The 22,097-nt window shown below is 48.6% G+C and overlaps 1 protein-coding gene across 1 annotated transcript in view; it reads left to right on the top strand.

The window, feature by feature from the left end:
* LOC133343498 (rho-related BTB domain-containing protein 1-like) overlaps nucleotides 1-11,449 on the top strand; it is a 47,281-nt gene extending 35,832 nt beyond the window's left edge. Inside the window, 1 exon segment of the mRNA XM_061553157.1 lies at nucleotides 6,191-11,449. Coding sequence (XP_061409141.1) covers nucleotides 6,191-6,387 — 197 coding nt within the window. The 3' untranslated portion in view covers nucleotides 6,388-11,449.
* Nucleotides 11,450-22,097: the final 10,648 nt, after the last annotated feature.

Raw genomic sequence — 22,097 nt, 5'->3', positions numbered from 1 at the left:
GGGATCTTTGTCTTTATGTGTGTGTGCGTGTGGATACTTGCGTGCATGCGTGTGAATATGTGCGTGGGTGCGTGCTCTGCACACTCTGACCTCGGGTCGGCGGGCTCGGCTTGACCGTGGCGTCGGGCTGAAGGGACCGGCTGCGATCGATCGGTCGCTGTACGACCTCGTGCACTGTATGATGTCATGGATGTGTGCATGTGTACGTTTGATGCGTGCACCACGGGGAGCGGTAGCAGAGTGGTTAGTGGTCGTGCGCTATGAGCACAGTGACCCCATCAGACTTTGTCTCCCCAGTGCACTTGCCCCATTAGTTTGTACGACCATAGGGGGATATTTGTCTGAATGTGTTTTTATTTATGGTGTTTATCATAATCTGCATTGTGAACTAACGTTCTGAGATCTTTAGATTTTGAAAATCATATTTTATTCGTGGTCTCCAAATTGTTTTCATGCACTCGCAACATTTTATTGCTTGTGACCTAATGATTACATTTATTAACGAAATTATGGAATCTCAAGACACTTTTTCGCGAGTGTCCTGGTTTTAGATGGTGTTTTTGCACGTGGAAAGGAAAACCAGATTATCCGGAAAACACCGACTTCTCATACACGAGTATAAAGTTCACTTGCTATGCTGTCACCATCCAGCCCAAAAAAAGCATTTTATTGAATTGCACAAATCAGCATGGTTCACCAATCCCCTTGCCTCCAATGACAGGCACGCACCGCTACGCCCATCTCAAGTGCACTTAGATCTGCCTCGGATGAATGGTTTTAGGTTTTTTTTTTTTTACATTTACTTTAAGTAGGAGGTTGGCTGGGTAACTCGGAGGCCATCGCGCTGAGCTGGCATTACTGGGCCCTTGAGTGCGGAGTTGAAGGTCTCAGCCCATTCAATATTGACAAGAAAACACCATTGCATCAAATTTGGTTCTGCACTGCATTTGTATAAATTAAATTGGAGTTTTCAATATGTTAGTTTGGCTGTTTTACAATGAACATTACTTTCGGGAAGAAGGGGGTTTGGAGGGGAGGGCTTGGGAAAGTTCTGCCCCCTACCGTTTTGGATCAGGGGTCACTTGAAAGCGTCTCGGAGGTAGCTCTGTGACCTCTCCTTCCGCGGGCCGTTCCCTCGACGCGAAACGCTGCGGTGCTCTGCGAAAGTTCCAAATGGATTCCGGTAAAATTGTGAAAGTCAAAACGGGGAATATATATATATACATACTAGCTGTACTACCCGGCTTCGCCCGGGACTTGTATCTACCACGGCCGGCCGCCTTTGTCTCCCCAGTGGCGATGTTAATACGCTACAGTAGTTAAGTTACTCGTTTGAGGCAGAGTCGACCTAGGGGAGGTTCAAATAATCGTCACCGGTGGTGGCCGTGAGCGGGAATCGAACTGGGTTTGCCGGGTTGGTAGCGCAGCGTAGCGTTAAGCACTACACCCACCGCTCCTCACACACCACACACGCACAGACACACACACAGACACACACACAGACACACGCAGACACACACAGACAGAAACACACACACAGACAGCACGCTAACCACTACACTACCGCTCCCCACACACCACACACGCACACACACAGACACACACACAGACACACACACAGACACACACACACAGACACACACACACAGACACAGGCAGCACGCTAAGCACTACACTACCGTTCCCCCTACACAACACACGCGCGCGCGTCCATAGGTACACATACACGCGCTTGCTGCAGACACACACGACTTTCAGGGTGCATACGGCAGTAAACGACTGAAATAATAAAGCGGCAATGCTGTGTAAGGAACGCCTTAGACCCGCATTATACATTTGTGTAATGCGAGCGTAAACACACAAACACACACAAACACATACACAATACACACACACATACATGCAGACACACAGACAGACACATAACACACATACATACACACACATACAAACACAGAAACACATACACACACATACATAGACACACACATACATACACACAAACACATCCACAGACGTACATACACACATACATACAGGCACGCAGACATACACATAAACACATACAAAAAAACCCACATACATACACACACACATACATACACACAAACACATGCACACACATACATACACACATGCATACAGACACACAGACATACACATAAACACATACACACATACACATGACCCGGCTTCGCCCGGGACTTGGATCCACCACGGCGGCAAAACCGACATACATACACACACAGACATACACACAAACACATGCACACACATACATACACACATGCATACAGACACACAGACATACACATAAACACATACACACATACACATGACCCGGCTTTGCCCGGGACTTGGATCTACCACGCCCAGCCGCCTTTGTCTCCCAAGTGCCGATGTTAATACGCCACACCAGTTACTCGTTTGAGGCTGAGTGGACCTAGGGGAGGTTCAAATAATCGTCACCGGTGGTGGCCGTGAGCGGGAATGGAACTGGGTTCGCCGGGTTGGTAGCGCAGCGTAGCGTTAAGCACTACACCCACCGCTCCTCACACACCACACACGCACAGACACACACACAGACACACGCAGACACACACAGACAGACACAGACAGACACACACACACACAGACACACAGACAGCACGCTAAGCACTACACTACCGCTCCCCACACACCACACACGCACACACACAGACAACAACAACAACAACAACAACCGCCATTCGCCACTAAGTGGCGGTGACGTCACCACGATGCTTGTGCCAGGCCAAGTGCACCTTGAGGCCACGTGAAGTGTCGAAAGCCCGCTGGCAGGAGGTCACGGGGCAGACCCAGCAGGTGCCACGGGTCGACTGACCGAGATGACCGAGATGACTGGCTGATGCACCACCTGTGCCCCCTACTGTGCCAACTTGCTGTGCTTTAGCCACCCGGCGCTCCGCTCGTTGTTGTGAGCGTCGCTCCTCCGCCCTCCGTTGTTGTTGGAGGGCGACTGCCTCCAACTGCCCAGTAGCGTCCTTCACGAGCCTCCTCCACTGAGGCCGATCTTGACACCGCTGGTACCAGTCATCGGCAAGTCCACTCAGCTCCACGTCCTCCTGTACCACATCACTCCATCTCTTCTCCAGCCCGTGCCGCGCCCGTCTAGCCCCCTCGATCCGGCCGAACAAAAGCTGTTTAGGCATGCGGTGGCTGGGCATGCGGGCTACATGACCCAGCCAACGCAGCCTTGCCTGCCGGAGGAGCTCACTGATGGGACTTTGCCCAGATCTTTCAAGGATTTGTGAGCTCCTCACACAATCCAGCCTGGTTAAACCCAGGATGGATCGTAGGCAGGCCAGCCTAAATGTTTCCAACCGGCGAAGATGCTCCACCAGGGGGGTCCACGTCTCGCAAGCGTAGAGAAGGGAGGGAATGACCGTGGCCGAGAAGACCTGAAGCTTCGTGCGGAGCGACAGACCAGGTAGCTTCCACACAGCGTTACGCAACCGATGAAAAGATATTGCCGCTCGACTGATTCGGAGTGAGACCTCTGCTGATAGACTGGAGCCGGTCATAAGCACACTGCCCAGGTATGGGAAACTCTCCACTCTCTCCACAACTGCCCCATCACCAATTGGGAGTTGTGGGGGTGGAGTGTCCGATGGTACAAAATACCCAGGCAGGTGCTTAGTTTTGGTGGGGCTGATGGTAAGGCCCCACCTCTTAGTGGCACGCTCCAGTCTCAGCAGCAGCGTCTCCAACTCCTCCTCTGAGTGAGCAGCTATTACCAAATCATCGCATACATAACGTGGTTGACCAATAGGGAGCCATCCCTTGATCGCACCCGGGCGTCGATCAGCCTCCCATTATATCTGTACCAAATGGAAATTCCCCCGGTACAGCTATTGAAGGCTTCACGAACTACGCGGTCAAAATAGATGTTAAATAATGTGGGAGCCAGAGGACATCCCTGTCGCACCCCAAGGTGTACAGGGAAAGGCTCCGACTCCCGGCCACGTAGTTTTACCCGGGCCCGCTCACCATCATGAAGGTCCTTAATGATCGTGAGCAGAGGGTCAGGGACTCCGAAAGCACGAAGAACAACCCAGAGCCCAGGCCTACTGATGGTATCATAGGCCTTGACCAGGTCAATAAAGCAGAGATGTAGGTCTTTTTGGAATTCCCTACACCTCTGCTGTAGCAGACGGACAGAAAATATGGCATCTGTGCAGGACCGCCCTTTCCTGAAACCGCATTGGGGCTCCGCAAGCCTCTCCTCAGCGTGCCTAGCAAGGCGATGTTGAATAATCCTTGCCAGGACCTTACCCGGCACACTGAGGAGTGAGATGCCCCTGTAGTTGTTACAGTCCGGCAAAACAACCTCCTACCTCCTCGCGGTGCCGGACGGGCAACACTGTCGTGGGCAGTGCTGTGGGGGGAGGGCCAATGCCCATTGGCCTCTCCCCTCATGGCGTCTGTGACCACCACAGTGGCTAAACGGGGGCTCTGGACGGGTGTGAGGGGCTGGTAACCCCTCCACCTTCAATTAACCACCACTAAACCACGAATTAAACACACAGACACACACACAGACACACGCAGACACACACAGACAGACACAGACAGACACACACACACACAGACAGCACGCTAAGCACTACACTACCGTTCCCCCTACACAACACACGCGCGCGCGTCCATAGGTACACATACACGCGCTTGCTGCAGACACACACGACTTTCAGGGTGCGTAAGGCAGTAAACGACTGAAATAATAAAGCGGCAATGCTGTGCGAGGAACGCCTTAGACCAGCAACACATTTGTGTAATGCGAGCGTAAACACACAAACACATACAAACACATACACACACATACATACACACACATACACACAAACACATACACACAGACATACACATACACACAAACACACACATACATGCACACAAACACATACACAATACACACACACATACATGCAGACACAGACAGACACATAACACACATACATACACACACATACACACACATACATAGACACACACATACATAGACACACACATACATACACACAAACACATGCACACACGTACATACACACATACATAGAGACACGCAGACATACACATAAAGACATAAAAAAAAACCCACATACATACACACACACATACACACAAACACATACATACACATACATACACACATACATAGAGACACACAGACATACACATAAACACAAACACACATACACATGACCCGGCTTCGCCCGGGACTTGGATCCACGATGCCCCGCCGCCTTTGTCTCCCAAGTGACGATGTTCACACACGACAGCAGTTACGCTTTTGAGGCTTAGTGGACCTAGGGGAGGGCCAGGTCCGTTTCAAATAATCGTCAGCGGTGGTGGGCGTGAGTTGGAATCGAACTGGGGTCGCTCAAGCAGCTTAATGACTGTTTGTACAAAGAACATATAAAGAATCGATTATAATAACCAGGCAAGAGTCCACATTATAGACTGCCAGTACACGCACTCAGCTTCATAAGCAGGCTAGAGTGTACATGATAGAGTGGCAGTACGCTCACCGAGCTTAATAAGCAGGCTACAGTGTACATGATAGACTGGCAGTACGCTCACCCAGCTTAATGAGTATTTGTACAGTGAACATTAAAGTAATCGATTGTTGGCGCGTTGGGTTTAAAAGTAATATTAATAGCACACATTGTGGTGGGGGTGTAGTGAAGAGTAGAAAAAACTTTGATGAATTTACCTCAGAGTGGCGTGGTGGGTGTCGAGGCCTAGTAGCGTGCAAAGCCTGCGGCGTCGCCTAAAATTGTCGGCTTGGAAGAGGCAGGGTACGGGTGGCGTTCCTTCCCCCCCCCCCCCTAGCGCTCCAACAATACTGTGTAATGGCTATTATTTAATTAAATACGGAGCTTATGAAAGTGGCGAAGGCGTGGCTAGCCGTTGGCAGGGGCAACCGCCGTCCAATGAAACTGCAGCCCTTGGCGAAGGCGTGGCTAGCCGTTGCCAGGTCCAATGAAAGCGGCGAAGGCGTGGCTAGCCGTTGCCAGGGGCAACCGCCGTCCAATGAAAGTGCGTATGGGCCAAAGTCCACACACACACAGACAGACAGACATGAACGATTTTATATATATAGATTCGCCGGCTCACATGCTGGAACTTGTCCGTGCGCGCAACGCAGAGAACCAGGCGTACTTTGCACGGCACCGCTGGCCGCCCGTGTGGTACCTGAAGGAGGACGACCACCACCAGCGGGCGCGCAAGGAGCGCGACCGCGAGGAGCAGCTGCTGGCCAAGCCTGCGAGCGCGCGCCGCCGGTGGTGTTTTTGGAGCTCTCCGACGGTGCCGCTCTCTACCTCCTCCTCCACCGTGCTGTGAGAGGTTCGCCGGCGCCACCGCCGACTTCGCCGTCGCTGTTCTCCCTCCCCCGGGCCAACGATAAATAAACAAACAAACAAGGCAGCGGTGCGCGGCAGTCAACGGTGTCGATGGTTCTGCGTTCTGACAGCCGACGCAACGGCGGCGCAAAATGGGATCTCGCTACTGGGTGCGATCAGCGGCCAGTCGGCTGATGGCATCGCGCGATCAACCCAGTGGACCGAGTTGTACCGTTTAGAGTATGCCGCAGTACTGACCAGCGCGGTGAAGTGTGGCCAACAAACTCCCCACGGCCCGCACGACGTGGGGAGGCCCTCATCCAGCAGTGGATTAACAAAGGGCTGGACACGTGCATGGGGCACCAGTCCCGTGTCCCTTCATACCGAGGTTCTGATTGTAATCCTTTGGCAAGGTTCACGATAAAACAAGTTAATGTGACCTTCCGGCGAGCGTAGTTGCGTTGACACTGCTCCCATTTAGATGGGCCGTGACAAAAACACGTCGATTTGAATGGTCAGTGGACGTGGAGACGTCAATAGCGGCGCGCGCATGGAGGGGGAAGGACGATAAATCGATGGGAATTATAAAATTACACGCCGCGCTCGTCCTCCGAGCCCGTCCGCCCTGGCGGTGGATTGGCTCGGCTGCTCGCAGCGCGGAGAGTTGCTTCCCGTAGCGTGCCGGGAGGGAGTTCCGGGTGGGAGCTGTGCACGCCGGTGATGCTGCGTGACACGGGGGGGAGAGGATGGGTGCGGTACGGGCAGCGGGGAACGGTCGCGCCCAGCGCGGGAACGGTCGAACCTCACGAGAGAGGCTCTGCCCCCTCGTTCTCAGACTTCTCCTCTCCAACACTCGCGACCCTATTCCTTTTCTACTCGGGGTCCGTGTGATCAAAGCGCTTAAACCTCGTGTTTCTAAAACCTCCCCGACTACACTAGTGATCGACAACTCTTGGCGGGTGGTGGAGTTTACACGTTTTTGTTTATTTTTTTGCGTAGGCAGTTTGTGGATAGCGCGGGGTTTTTTTGACGGAAATTGCCAACATTTGCCTGTGATGTAAATATAAGGCCCAAGCATCTTCGCTTGGGTTTGGATGGCCACCGCGGCCTCCGTGTTTATTTTATTTTAATTTCCTTTCTACAAATGTAGACGCTGACGCTGGTTTGAGTGAGGCGGCGGACGTAGCGCGTGTTTTACTGGTGTTCATAATTGTGTAATGTGCACGTCGACACTTTAAAGACTTCCTCTGCATGTGTCGCACTTCAGACAAGGGTCTATAGCCGAGCGAGAAGGAAACTGCGCCGATTTGAATGCCTGGCGCTGATGCTCAGACCCTGACGTTGCAACCGCGAGCTCAGAAATAGTATAAAAAAAACACTCGGCCGTGCACATTTGTATTATGATGCCGATGCATGGTGAACACAATTTGCCAACGGATCTTTGAAAACAATAACAACAAAAATGTGAACACTCGAGTATTTTTTAAAGAAATGCCTTTCTGTGAAAACTATTTGGGGCGGGCAGGGAGGGGGGGGTACATGGCTCTTAAATTGAATCGTAGTTTACAAATCTTTTTATAGGGTTGTGTTCCCATTTCACCATATAGTTTACAAGCTCAGCTGTGTTCAACACGTGGCCAAAGCAACCCAAGGGTGCGTTACATACGGCGACTAAGCACGCGCATGTGTGCGCGCATAACGGACCGGACAAAGCCATCTCTAGGACGGACGGATGGACACGAGCTTCTGGGTACAGGCAGGGGGCAAAAGCTTCTCGTTTCGAATGGGAGCAGCCTGCCTGGTGGCTGCTGTGAGTGCGCATGCTGTGAAGAACTTCTCTCCCCTCAGAACCGTTTAATTGTTTTTCGTTTTGTACGCAACGTGTGGAACCGACGACGCGGTTTCATGCGGCCGTCGTCCGTTTAGCTTTGGGTGCCGCCACTTGAGGCGGAAACTTTCTACGACGCGGCAGTCTCAAAAGAGTGGCAACGTCTAGTCCCTGTCCGTTTGAGGCGTTCTTTTTTATTTCTTTTATTTTACACACAAATGCTCCACCATTGTAAATCGTAAAAAAAAAAAACACATTTTAGTAGCCGTCCTCTCATCCACCGTGGTTTCAGACAGGAGGACAAATACTGCCACTTGAATGTTGGCCTTTTTCCATGGCACAAAGACTGCTTTGTACAATAGTATAGGCATGCCAACAAGTGTATTTTGTAAAAAAAAAAAACCCGAAGGCCTTCTCTTGGTGTTTACTCTGCAGTTTGTGTCGATTCTCTTCTTCTTCTTTGGCTTCGAAAACAAATGCTTGTGTCTGCTTTGGACACTGCTGTTTTTTCGCCGTACGTGCTGTGCGTGTGTGAGAAATGCCCAAGCGTAGCTGAAATTGAAACCACACCTCCCTCTCTTCCGCCAGCCCACTCGACCGCCTCCCTTACTCTCTGTTAAGCACACGGTAGCTTAATAATTAATTGCACTTACCTGAACCTGAGCGATGGTGGGTGGCGGGTGTTTTGGCGGCCTTGACCGCATGAAATATTAGTGGGCAGCGCTGTGGGTGGGTGGTGGGTGGGGGGGAAGAGGAAGTTGCTGGTGTTACAAACGCCACCCGGCGTGCGTTTTTGTTGCTTTCCAGAGGAGTACGCGGGCGGTCGAGCGGCGTGGGTCGAAAGTCGCGAGTAACGAGGCTGCGTGGTGTGCGGGGCAGGTCGCTGTAATATTTGACGGCTCCTGTTGTTGGTGTGAGGTGCGCGGTTTTGCACGTTGCCCCCCCCCGAGTGAAAGCGATGGCTGTCGTGCCCCGAATCTGGCCGTGCCTCGGACTGGCTTCCGCCCGCGTTGTCGAAACGTTGCCTGGTGCTTGTGCGGGCCGTGTGGTTTTGGGCACCCTGATTAATCAAGTCGCTGGCAATTGACGTGGAAATTAATTTGGTACGCCGCGATGCGCTCGCTTACTTTTGTCCCTTGACTCGTCGTTACCCGAAGCCCCCCCCCCTCCTCGCTCTTAGCGGTGATCTCGTTTCCCTAAAGCACAACCAAAAGGGCCTGCGTCTAGACGAGAAGAAACATGTGCACTCAGTAGGATACACTACTGCTTTTGTGTAAATCTCGGTGTCTCCCTTGTACATTCTATGTAAATAACGTCTCTTTGTATAGTGGCAGCTTATTTCACTAGATACCTGGTTTTTTTTGGTTTGTGTGTGTGTGTGGAATGGAATCCTTTTTGCCTCATGACCGGAACGCATTTTTTTTTTAAATGACCGCCTGACGTGGGTTGAGCATGTTGCTATGGCATTGCTATGGCAACGGACTTGACTTGAATTGGCAAAAAGCTACAGCTTTGCGCGAATGTAAAAAAAAGTAAAATGTTAGATTTGTTTTTCAACATCGGTATTCATTAACGCCCCCCCCCCCCCCCCCACCGTGTCAGGGTAAAATTCCTGAAAAGGGCTAAAATCGTACAATTTAACAGTGTGGTCGCACGCCAAGTGCTGTTCACTCGAAGAAAAAAAAATAATGCACATTTTATTTATTCTGTTCAAACGTTGGTTTCTTTTCTTCCCTTCCCTCGCGCCTAACATCGTTGAGTCGCGCGTTCCTCCGTTGATGCTCCTCGTGCTGCATCATCGAAGAAAAACACACGGCGGTGAAAAAACCCATAATAGGAGGCCGTACTTGGAAAGCGCCAAGCGTGCACTCGTCGAATGGCTGGTCCATTTTGTGAACACGCGCGTTTGTCGTTCATGCGAAGTCCGGTTCACGTGTTGGTGGTGCCCCCCCCCCCCCCCCGGTTTGTAAAACACACTTCCTGACCAAACCTCCACCAACTCCCCCCCCCCCCAGCACCGATTTTGTAAGTACTTTTCATAACACTGTAAACGTTAATTGGTTTTGAACCAATTTGGTCGGATTTATGTGTGTGATTTCAAATTTGTGAGCATTTTATATGAAAGATAACGTTAACGAAAAAAAATCCGGAAGGTTAAAAACGATCGCAGGAATTTGTCTAGCCATGGTGTACAACAGAGTCGATAGGTTTGCACATTGTGGCTTTGATTTAATTTCCTCTCAATTCTAGGCAGTGAGATTCGGGCAGATGTGTGTTGGTGTTAAATTTCTAGATTGTTGACTGTTGTGAGTTTGTGAAGTTGATTTCGACGTCTGCTTAATAGAATTCAAAAACGTTGGAAAGGGCGGGCTGGGTAGTAGCACTGTCTCTTAAGTCTTCGCTTGCAAAAACATCTGAATAACACTCTTGAGGTTAGGCGCGTCATTCGGTTGAACAGGCGTGTGAATGTAGTCAATTTACGGTTTCGTACTTCACTGAATGGGCCAATAATTTACTTTGAAAAATGTAATTATATAAAGTAGGTAACCTGTCACAACCATAATGCCAAGTGTCTTGATTAGAAGCTGTTTTTGCTACAGTTATGTTGTTTGTTGCAACAACAAAAAAACCCATTCAAGGCAAAGGCCGATTCATTGAATGAAGCTTTTGGCGGTGTGTGCTATAAGGGGTTGTGATTTGCCGGTGTGTTTATAAGGGGTTGTGATTTGCCACCTCGTCCTGCGCGCGCGCGACGCGTCCCGTTGTTTTTAAGTTGCGGCTGCATCTCTCCCACCAGGTTCTTGTCCCTCCCCTCCACTCCCTCGCCCATTCCGTGGTGTCGCGGCCCCCCCGATGCGCGTGGCCGCAATCTCTCTCCCATCGCTCCTCGCGCGCGCGTTTCCAAAACGACGGCCGCGCCGTCGTCCTCGTTGCAAATTTCGAAACAGCGGGACCGCCGCCTGCCCACCCGCCCGCCCGCCCGCCCGCACGCGCCTGGAGCTTTCGGCGAGGTGGAGTCAAGCTGACGATGGCGACGAATTGAAAAGTGAAACTTTTTTTGTTGTTGTTAGGAAGCTTTCCCATTTCGTTTTGATGTGCCATAATTCTTTGCCGCCGATGACGACGACGACTTCTTCTGCGTGCTGTTTTACATTTCTGCTGAAGGTTTTTGATGTTTGCGTGCACTGACATTGTGTTCTTTAAAAGCGGTACAGTAAAGAGAAAATGAAACGGACCCGCTTTGTTGTGGGCGGTGTGTCTTGTGTTTGACACGTCTGCCTCCGTGACCGCGACCCCCCCCCCCCCCCACAATACCCGACGGGTGACTCCCGCGATCGGGCCCTGATCCGTTGAGCGTCATGTAGAGTTTGTGTCGGGCGTGCAGATTGAGGTGAGCCGAGAGAGACGGAGAGGCCTGCTCTTAAGCTAAGCGTGGTTTCCGATTTAGAAAGTCGACATGACATTAAAACCTAGCTTTCTTAATTCACCGTGTCCTCAGGGCATTTAATCGAAGCTCGGTTTGCTAATTAATCATCCCAGGACATCTCTGAAAAGGATGCTCGCATTGTTTTTTTTCTGGATAAATATTTTCCACGAATAAGCGCGTGTCCCGCTCGCCAGTGAAACGCGTTTGTGTGGAGGTGTGATCTATTCTACCTATCTCATCGATTTCTTTAACCAAACAGTTTTGTGACGCTAATACACAGACAGCACATTAGTGACGACGCTAAGCGGAAACCCAGTAACTATGTGAGAATCAGAATTTTTGTTCATACTGGAAGAATCCGATGAGCAATGAAGCTCTTTTTTGCACATGTCCAGGGATGCTCTAGTTGTGAAACAGCTGCCCAACTGTGCCTCGTAATAATAATAATAATGACCCTCCCTCGTCCCAGTCAAATATTAAGAGATGGCGTTGGCAGTGGGGGAGAAGCACAAAGGAGCATTTCGTCGAGAACGCTGCCTTGCAGCATAACGGAACGGCAGCAAAGGGATGGAACGCGTCAGAGATGAAGGAGATGGAGCGATGGAATTGGCTCATGAGCAGGTGCTGGGTGGATTGTTCCATCGCAAGATCACGAGAGGCTGTGGCATGAGGAGGAGGCATTAATTCAGTAGTACCATTGACCATGGCTGATGATGATAACCAGTACTATATTTACACATACGGTCCTAAGACTTGTGTTTTTGGCAGTGACATTCAGTATCAGAGAAAGCAGAAATAATTACTTGGAGTTGAGCTAACACTTTATATTGTGGTCTTTGGAAAAACGTCGGTCGATGGTTCTGTTCTCTTTACTCTGAAGGGCCATTTCCTGAAACGTTAGCCAATTATGTTACCAGGCAGTGTTAATGATCAATGTGGTATGGATTTTATTATTATTATATATTTGTGCTCATCGCATTCATTAGTTGCTTAATTAGCAAGCCGGAAACCATTTGCTGCAAATTCAGGCAGAATACAAATAATGCTGAGCACATTGCAGAAGTCGCCCACAGACGACACGGAGCTTCCATTGCCTCCAGTAGGGACAACAACAACAACCGCCATTCGCCACTAAGTGGTGGTGACGTCACCACAGCGCTTGTGCCAGGCTACGTGCACTTTTAATGCCGCGTGAGGGGTTGAACACTTAGCGGGCAGGAGTTCACGGAACGGACCCAGGTGCCATGGGTTACCCGACTGACAGATGACTGGCCGATGCATCAGCTGTGCTGCCAGTAGGGACAGCAACACCTGTCCAACACATTGGCTCAACGTTGTTTTTTCCAATCGCTTAATTGACTCAACCCGACAGCCCTAAATCCAAGACAGATTTAATGTCTTAAAATAGCTCCTGCCATCCTTTAATGAGCCACCCTGAGCTGATTTTGGTTTTGTGACTGAATTTTGACTCCCGCTTGTGTTTTTTTTTTTGGGTGGAGGTGGGGACGGCGAGTGCTGTTTTTTTTAACACATGAGTGGAAGTCTCTTGTCAAAGTCAAACACGTGTTTGTTTGTTGTTGTAGTTACTTGTGTTGTTGGCAGCAATAAGCTTAAACGGTAACGACACAAACAAATTCAACGCATACGTCAGTGACATTGTGCCAAAAGGAAAACAATATCATCGGTGGCATTTTGAGCAATGGCCCTTCTGCGACGAAGAAAGGGGCATTTTTTTAAAAAAGGGGCATTTTATTAATCTAGCCAAAAATCCCAATGCAGCACGATCCCTGAAAGGGAATCTTGAAACGCAATTAAACATTATTTGGTGATGACGACCCCGCTGCTGCTGCTGAATTGGTTGTGGTGCATAAGCACGATTAACAAAAACCCTCAACATATTCGTCAATAACACTGCCTTAAAATAAAAAATATATAAATAGGTGACATCCGGAAATGGCTCTTCTACATGTATGTGTTTTGAACAAGGGCCATAGCCCGAAACGTCAATTATATATTTTTATTTTAAAGCAGTGGTATTGATGAATGAGTTGAGACTTTTTTGATGGCTGAATAAGGATCGCATGAATAAACAAAGACCACCACCATTGATTGATTATTATGAATACAAAATGTTTTGCAAGCCAGTGAAGCCCAAACCTACCACACCTGGTGTTCCCAGGCAGTGTCGCGTCCACCCAAGTCTCCCATCCGTCTCTGAAAATAATTATCATTCGGGGCCATCCTGAAGGGGAGAGTCTTTGGATTCGGCGATGTTTTTTGCTGGATAAACAAAGCCATTCCATAATTCTATTGCGATGATCTCAAGATGCTGTAGAGGAAAGATAACGTGATGCGGCGTTCCTCGGTGATTTATGGAACGTACAGAACTTCTGGAGCTCTGAGGTCAGTCTGATCGCCTCTGAGCCAGCGTGCAAAGAGCTCTCCGTTTGATTCCCAATACAGGGACTTTGCACTTGCCTCCTGGGAATTGATGGAGCACACCAACTGTTACGAAGTGCGCATTGAAGACCCTGCGGCACGATAATCAAGAGTAGTTCGCCATGTGCTGGTGTCGTAGCCCAAATGCCAAATATGGAAATGCGGTTGCAGGCGGCTATAATTGGACGGCACAGAAGACTTCAATTTCCTCCACTCAACAAAACACATTTTCGAGTTACATCTTGTCAAATAAATAATTAACATTAATTGGATATCACCTTAAGTAAAGGACATTAATGAACATGTGTGCGTCACAGATGTACGGTATCTATTTCAAACGAGCGAGCAGGCGAGTTTGTGCGTGTGGTGTTGTGTGTATGCGCCCATTTATAACCCGGCCAACACTCATGCATAATAAATCGTGGCGGTGTTAATTATGAATAAGGCTTGTGGAAACACAGCTGTAGGATATACGTTTAAATGGTATTGATATATATATTTTTTGCTCCCATTGGTGCAGCATTGGCAATGAATCTGCGCGCGTGCATTCCTTAACGATCCGTCCGCGACACCAAAAAATCATTCTCGCCGCGGCCGGATCTGGGCAGCTTCAGCAGTGGGGTGGCTCCTGCTTGGCACGGAAGAGCGGAAGGCTGCCATGGGAATATCAGGCACGAGGCGGCTTGGGCTGGCTGCAAGGTGGCCGGCCAGGAGATTGCAAGTGCAGCATAAGTGGGTTTGTTTTATTTATTGATATCGTAGCACAGTGTTTACGTTTCACTTGTAGGAAATATTTGTGCGTGGAAGACCCCGCGAGATGGAAACGCCACGCCTCCGTATTGGCACGGTCGGCTCACGCACGGCGCGAAAGAAATTCAGCATACGTACGTACATCCATCTGCAAGGATGTACGGAATATATGCGCGCGGAGTTCATTCGGTGTGTTAAGCCTTTGGGTGCTCCAGTTTCCTTACACTCGAAGCCAAAATCAATCGTTCATGGAATTTGTCAAACATCCTAATGTAGCAAGACCCTCCCCAAAAAAAAGTAATTGGACTCTCCGAAACTTTCCAGTTGAAGGACATTATCGATGATACACTCTGCATAATTTAAACACGAGAGACATTTGTGTTCTTTTGAAAGCCGTCGTCGGCGCATTTTCCTTATAAGCGATATGGATGGAGCCTAATTGGATTATGGAAATTCGCCGCATCAATAATAACAATGACCGAATTGTCAATGTAAATACGGCAGTTGATGATTCCTCTTGTGCTTAATGAAAACGAACGAGCCGTGGAGATGCGTGCGTTACGTATACTGCGGGGATTGCACTCCGTAACCTCTGCCCGGTGCGGTCTGCCACGAGATGCATTACACAGTAAGTTACTTTTTATGAACAAAATAAAAAATAGAGTTTACCCCTTTCTAAGATGTTCAAACTCCAAATAGAAATCTTTTGCAAGGAATCAAGTCAGCATTAACCACACGTACTTGTGGTGAACATGCAAGCAAACGTGCTCCGGTAATCGATGCATTGTCTATGAAACTGGCCGACACGCAGCCTTCCTTATGGCCTAGTCTCATCCGTGTCAGACCAGAGAACGACAAGAGACGAACAGTACACAGACGATGGCACACATATCAGAGCATTTATAGCTCGGGGTGAGCAGCTACAAAATTGGACCTTTTTGCCAGTATCAAGTTCCCCTTTGGTTACTGTGAATGTTTTTACAAATAAATCGGTGTTGTTATTGGTACAACCACCCAACACAATCATCATTTTTACGAGCATCACCACCATCATCTTCATCATCACCACGACTATCATTGTCATAATCGCCATTATCGTCATCTTAATCACCATAATCCTCAACATCACTACCATCATCATTGCCACTGCCATTATTGTACTATTAATCGCCATCACCACCATTGCTATCATTATCATTGTCATCACCAGCAATACCATAATGATCAATATAGTAATTATCACTCCTATCGCCTCAATTAACATCCACATCATCAGCGCCACCAACACCACACTCGTTTTCATCCATCACCCTTATATTCACAATCATCACCACCACCACCACCACCTTCCTCTCTGGGGTGATGAAAATGACGACCACTTTGAGGAAGGTCAAGTAGGCATCGTACGGTGAGCGAGTGGCTCCCCATCGTAGCAACGCGAACTCTGCGCCACCGCTCGAGCTCAAGGTCAAGAGGTCGTCGGCCGCACGCCGCCGTCGCTTCCTTCCCTCTGCCGAGACCCCTCGGCTGCCTCTCTGCTCCCCGCCGCGTAGACGAACGCGATGCTGACGCCGCGGATGTCCCGCGGGAGTGGAGAATGCGTCACCGGACCTGTGGCAGCCTCAAATGCAACGCATGGGATTGCAAATTCATTTTTTGTGTGTTTGTGGGGGTTTTTTTCTCCCCCCCTCCCTGTTGGCTGTGTTCCGGCTAAAAATAGTGGCACGCGGATGACGTAGGTATGGTTGCATGTTCTCAGGTGCAGGCCCAATGTTCACATTCGCTGGTCTCCCTGGTGCCTCTTAATTAATTCCTGCATATCGTTCTTCTCGCCTCGCCGCTCTATATTTATTCTGCAGGGCTCTGGGATATGAGAAGAGGAGGAGGAGGAGGAGAAGAAACGTCGCCACATTTTGTCGTTAAAAATAGGCTTCTCGCTGTGTTGTGAGCACTACGCAATGATTTGTGTGTGCGTGGGTTGATGTGTGTAAAATAATCATTTAGTCTCGCCATAATTTTTTCTCACGATCGTCATCTGAATTGTTATCATTTCAATCATAATCATCTCAATTATCATTGACATCATCTCAATAATCATCATAATCATCACGCCAATGTGTATCATCGTCATTGTGGTATTTTATAAGATGCAATTCAGAACAGGTGTCACCGGCCGTCTGGCACAGTAGATATGAACAAGGCAGCCGTTGGGGAGGGCTTGGAACGTTTCTCCTGCTGCTCTTAGGATCCCACGCGAGGCATTTTAATTTGGCCGATTCGGTGTATAAATGCATTCCGCCTTTCGCATTCACACATCTTAACCATTTTAAACATAGCCTCACCTGATTCGGGCAACTTGAAAATCCCCTACAAAATTGCCTCTTTTTTTCAGTATAAATCACCCAATCTCTTGAGCAATAGTATTTTCGTTAATGGTCTTGCTCTTGACTAATTAATTGGCCTTCTCCTGGGCCACGTGTAAGTGTGCAACTGGCGTCGCATCCTCAGCCTGCAAGCACGCCCTGTGTTGACTTGACCGAGGAGCAGACACGTCTCTGACATGCTGGACTTTTGTCAGTGAGAATCAAGTCGCTGTCATTTCTGGTCTCTCCATTTGGACTTCTCTGTGTCCATTTTTAGATGATTTTTTTAATGTGTTCATCATTTCCATGTCACTGCTGCGTTGTGAACTTTAATGGACATTTCTCCCCCCCCCCCCCCTCTCACCTTCCTCGCTCCGATGGGACATTTTCCAGTCGGCTACTTCAAATGTATCTTGCTTCACATATACAACACATGATATGTGTGTGCTGTATCTCCACTTGTATGACTGGTATATAAACACGGTTCCGTATTGCAGTGTTGGGAAATTATACGCGGTTAGATTATGTTTGAGCTTGTGTTGCGCTAACCACATGTGACCAAATCACTTGGCATGAGCCCAATCTCGCCAAATCTCGGAAGCCAAGCAGGCTTTGTTTGGAGCTGGATGATGCTTAGATGGGCTACCACCACCCCTGGCAACTGTTATAGGCGTTGTGGGCAGCAGAGAGGGCAGTGCAGAAACATCTATTGGTGTACCTCTGTTGTCCCTACGTCTATGCTTCTGTTTTGACCAACCCACACTGACCAGTGTGGTGAAGTATGGTCCCAATAATCCCAATGACTGGCACGGTGAGGGGAGGCCCTCATCCAGCAGTACGTGAGCCAAAATCGTCGGTGCTACCACACAGCTCTTTGCCAACGCTGTCTCCCCTTCGCCAGATCTCGCAGCTGCTGCACAGTTAGATACACGACCTCCAATATCTGCCCTGAGTCTCAGAAGTCTGTATATTCAGAGACCCGCAGACTCGCACAAAGAGCCATATACTCGCACAGAGACCCACAGACTCACGTAAGAAACCCGCACACTTCTGCCATAGCAGTATCCCAAGCATTTGGTCTTAACTCTTACCCCTTGGTCGCCGGATTAATTGAGATCATTCCAATCCCCGTCTTAGCAATCGGTCCTCCCGCTCCCATCCCGCGCCGCACGTGTCCCAGCGTGTGTCGAATCGATCAGAATCTTTATTTATCCTGGACAAATCCGACGAGCTATAAAGCTCTTTTTCACAGCTACCCACCATATCTGCAACACTATCCTGTCACGCTCTCCACCGGACCTCTCACTGTGTTTGCTAATCCTATCGAGCAACGCAACGTTCCTCGGATCCGTCGCAGACACGAGAGCTCGAATGGCAGCGACTTCGTCTCTGGAGCTGCTTAACGTGGCCACGGCATTCGTCCCAGCTCGCTGCTCAGTAGCGTGGACGGCAACAATGACCTGATCTCCCTCGTGTGACGCTAACCACTGGAACAAATGGGGCTCTGTGATTCCCTGCTGCATGTGTCAACAGTGGCGGGCGGGGGAGGGGGTATCAATGGGGAAAATCCACATCGGCATCCCGTGAATGTTAGCCACAGGTGTTTTTTCCGTCCTGCGTCTTGAACGCTCCACGTGTCTTGAACTCTCCAATTCCCGATGCACAAATAAGGAGGCGGCATCACGGCGATACACTCCGCGACTCCTGACGCGGCTGTCTGGCTTGACCACCTGAGTGTGAAATTGTAGTCGCTGCTCTGGCATCTGCATCGGCAGCCAAACGAAAGAAGTTCGAACGCTACACGTGGACCGATTTTGGCTCTGCCGGCTGCCCGTTCGTTGTACTTGGTGGTGCGGCAGTACCCTCTCGTGGACACGGTGAGCTATTGCAGCAGTCGCCCGCCCGAGATGGCTTTTTTTTTTAAACGAAACAATTTTTATTTTACCAGATGCCCACTCAATTAAAACCGAGAGATGGTATCGTCATCCTCTCAGCCGACAAGGGCAATGCCACGGTCATCATGGACATAACCAGTTTAACACGTAGGCTTTCGCGACCAGTTATTATTCACAAGGTTTTTGGGTTAGATCGCGTTATTTATAAATGTGTCGATACCTTCCACCACCCGACACGGCCAATCGGTAAAAAAACGTGTCACGTTGACAACAGACATAGTTCACTACTTTAGCCCACCGGTGTGTTGAAGAGTGGATCCACAATATTTATAATTTGAGTAGTACGACATTTCGCGGGAAATTACATCCAGCATCTTCGGACGAATTGCCAAGAATAGTGAAGCCATCCACCTGCTTCCAGTCTTAAATAGTGCAGCAGCAGGATGACGTCATCATTGTTGAACCCCATCAGGATTCGAGATCAGAGGCGGAGGTGGTGGTGTATGCAATTATGTAATAGATATTTAATCAGCCACTTAGCATGTGACTCACCTGTAAGGAATTGCAATGTGTTGTGTATTACTTAATAATACGCTTCCAGGCTGCGCTGAGTTTTTAGCTATCACAGCGATTAAAATTATTTGAATTCTTCTCAATTGCAATTGATTCTCTAACTGATATGCTAATCGCTCTCACTTTAACATCACTTGCCCCGCCCACTTCGTTTATGACCCTTGGGCTACACACATTTCAAACATTTAAAGCATCCTGCCTAAGCAGCTTCCCCCCCCTTTTTAAAAATCCTTTATATTAAGTTCGCTTGCTTGCTTGTGTGCTTGCTTGCTTGCTTACGACCGTGCAAATCTTTCGGTCGTTTTTTAACCCACTTCCCGTGATCCAATCGAGCTGACATTTTCCACACAGACTCGTTGTGCGAGACAATTAATGTTCGTAAAAATGTTTTCCAAAATTTACACTGTTTAGGGAAAACAAATTAAATATTTAATTACCAATTGCTTAATACTGGCAGACAATCATCTGACCCATAGGTGGCAGCCATCTCAAGCCAGAGGACGAGAGGACTCTAGCCACCACGCATATATAGGATTTAGAGTGAAAAACTTTGTTTTTACGGGTTATACTTATTCTCCTGATGACGATTGCTTGTGTTGCGATTGAAACGTTGTGATATTATTTTGTATTATTTTTTATTCACTTTATTTTTATTATTTTATTGTTCTATCTACGTGACTTTACCGAAAGACCCAAAGAATATGAATTCCTACAGTCACGAAAGCTTTAAGTCAAGATTCACCACAATGTTTATAGATAATCACTTCTTAAATCTACGTGCGATGAAGATTCACCAAAATCTGAAACGTCGCCTATTACAAATGTTACTTTTTAAGTCAGTGTTATTGACTAATCGGTTCAGGGTTTTTTCTTCTTCTGTTGATTGTGCATCACTGCCAACGCAGCATCGCCAGGTAATGTGTTGAATTATTATTGACTCGCGAATCTTGCTACCAGTGGCGGCTCCTGCAAAATCTCTCAGGGGGGGCAAATGTCTGGATGATTGATAAGGATAAGGTCCACCCATGCAAAGGATAAATTAACAGCTTAAGCATGTAAAGGCAACTTCACTTCTTTAATATTAATGAAAAATAAAGTGACTCTTACAATACATCTTGTTTGTTTCTATACTCACTATTAATACAATCCACTCATGTTTCTTTTATTAAAGATTCCACTAGGTGGCCACAAATTATATTGTTGGATGAAACGTGCTTACGTATGATGACGTAAGCACGTTAGGGCGAGCCCTCCCGGAAGCCATAGAGAATGCATTGCAGCGCCCCCGTTCGAAAAAAAACATCTTTGAATGTAAGTCTATGGGGCCACTCAGGGCGATTCTCAGCCGGAGGGAAATCGCCCAAAAAGAGGCGGTACTCCACAGAACGTGACATGACGCTGATTGGACTATATCCAGAGGCACAGTGACGGCTCGCGTCACTCTGTGGTTGAATGACATTGGTGGTGCGTCGCCCAATCGCCCTAATGAAGAAACCGCCCCTGCTTGCTACTGAATCGCGGCACGTGTATAGAATCGCCCGGTGGGGAGTGAATCGTTGCAAGCTAAGCAGCGCTTAATCTGGTGAGTACGTAAGCCAACCGATTAGCACGGTCGGTTATGCACGGTGCAAAATTAGTGCAATATACATGCAAACGTACGTGAGATCGCTTGGGAATACTGGGTGTTGTGGCCTTGCGCTGCAAGGAGCACTGGCGATCGAAATCCCTAATTTCGATCGGATCATTGGGGTTTATTAGTAATAAATCGGCATTTTGCGACCCCCACTGCCACTGTGGGGCATATTATTACGTGCCAGGGACTCTATAAGATGATAGGACAATAGTGTGAGTCCATAATTGCTAATAAGTAACGGTAAATCAGTTATAAGTGACTCAGAATTGCTTATACAGTGCACGACTTCCCTGAAGGCATTGACCTTCAGCGAGCGCGATGCCGATCACACGGTTCGAATTCGACCCTCGATCGATGGCTCCACCATCGCCGCACACGCGTCGAATAAAAACCAAAGGACAACTCCTTACTTACTAACAACTCCTTACTCACTAACAACTCCTCTATCATTTTTCATTGCTGGAGGGGTTGCCCCCCCCCCCCACCTGAAAAATCCTGGCTCCGCCATTGGCAAGGAGGCCCTGAGATAGCAATGTATTCTTGAACCGATCTGTGCAGAACTTTGAGCGTTATCTCCAAATGTGCACGGTGGATTTTTCCGAAGGTCAAACTCTCACGGACGCTATTGGCCAACCAACATTCCAATGTGGCAGCAGCAGCATCGTGAAGAAGAGTCTTGGGACTGGGTTAGTATGTCCTGGGTAAGTAGGGCCTCTTTAACTCGGTACAATTATGACTCGTATACAAAACACGAAGTCTGTCGAAGTTGGGATCTTGCCGTCACGTCTTGGGTGGAGAATCTG

Source organism: Lethenteron reissneri, chromosome 17, assembly GCF_015708825.2.
Source record: "Lethenteron reissneri isolate LAM-NWPU_2019-01 chromosome 17, ASM1570882v1, whole genome shotgun sequence".
NCBI classification, from domain to species: domain Eukaryota; kingdom Metazoa; phylum Chordata; class Hyperoartia; order Petromyzontiformes; family Petromyzontidae; genus Lethenteron; species Lethenteron reissneri.
The sequence above is the reverse complement of the archived record's forward strand: the minus strand, read 5'-3'. Positions and strand labels throughout refer to the sequence as shown.